The 829-nt window shown below is 56.5% G+C and overlaps 1 protein-coding gene across 1 annotated transcript in view; it reads right to left on the bottom strand.

Moving 5' to 3' along the window:
• The window catches only part of trpt1 (tRNA phosphotransferase 1), a gene marked incomplete at both ends in the record, with an annotated part of 2,632 nt that extends 1,811 nt beyond the window's left edge, over window positions 1–821 (bottom strand). Inside the window, 2 exons of the mRNA XM_043684491.1 lie at window positions 48–225; window positions 795–821. Of these exons, the coding sequence (XP_043540426.1) occupies window positions 48–225; window positions 795–821 (205 nt within the window). The remainder of the gene's footprint in view (window positions 1–47; window positions 226–794) is intronic.
• Window positions 822–829: the final 8 nt, after the last annotated feature.

Consider the following 829-nt stretch of genomic DNA (forward strand, 5'->3'; position numbering starts at 1 on the left):
CCCCTCCCCCTCACTCACCGCTGACCACTCCGCCTTCCCCCACTCACCGCTGACCACTCCTCCCTCCCCAGGAAGACCAGGGGCCAGGTGGATATGTCTTCGGGACATACAGCGCAGACCCTCCACCCTTATCGAGTCCCAGTGGCGCCGGTAGGTGCCATGAACAGCCTGTTCCGGAACATTCCCAGCAGCCTCCGAGATCGGAATCAGTTCCAGCTCCTCGACCTCACCAAGAGAAACAAACCGGGAGTTAACAAAACCAACTACACCCCACCCTTCCCCTGCCCCCCTCCACCGCCCGCTATCAAAACAGGACAAACTCAAAGTTCACATCGTCACTGTCCCCCCATCAAACACATACAGAGTAAAGCTCCCTCTACACTGTCCCCCCATCAAACACTCCCAGGACAGGAACAGCACGGGTTTAGATTACAGAGTAAAGCTCCCTCTACACTGTCCCCCCCATCAAACACTCCCAGGACAGGGACAGCACAGAGCTAGATTACAGAGTAAAGCTCCCTCTACACTGTCCCCCCCATCAAACACTCCCAGGACAGGGACAGCACGGGGCAAGATACAGAGTAAAGCTCCCTCTACACTGTCCCCCCATCAAACACTCCCAGGGACAGGGGCAGCATAGGGTTAGATACAGGGGAAAGCTCCCTCTACACTGTCCCCCCATCAAACACTCCCCGGACAGGGACAGCACAGAGTTAGATTACAGAGTAAAGCTCCCTTTACACTGTCCGCATATAAAATTAGGCGGGGGTTGGGGATGTTACTGGGGTACGTACCTGCACACTGTGTCCCCGGTTTGGGGGTGGGGGTG

This window comes from Chiloscyllium plagiosum, unplaced genomic scaffold (genome assembly GCF_004010195.1).
Source record: "Chiloscyllium plagiosum isolate BGI_BamShark_2017 unplaced genomic scaffold, ASM401019v2 scaf_75090, whole genome shotgun sequence".
Classification (NCBI taxonomy): domain Eukaryota; kingdom Metazoa; phylum Chordata; class Chondrichthyes; order Orectolobiformes; family Hemiscylliidae; genus Chiloscyllium; species Chiloscyllium plagiosum.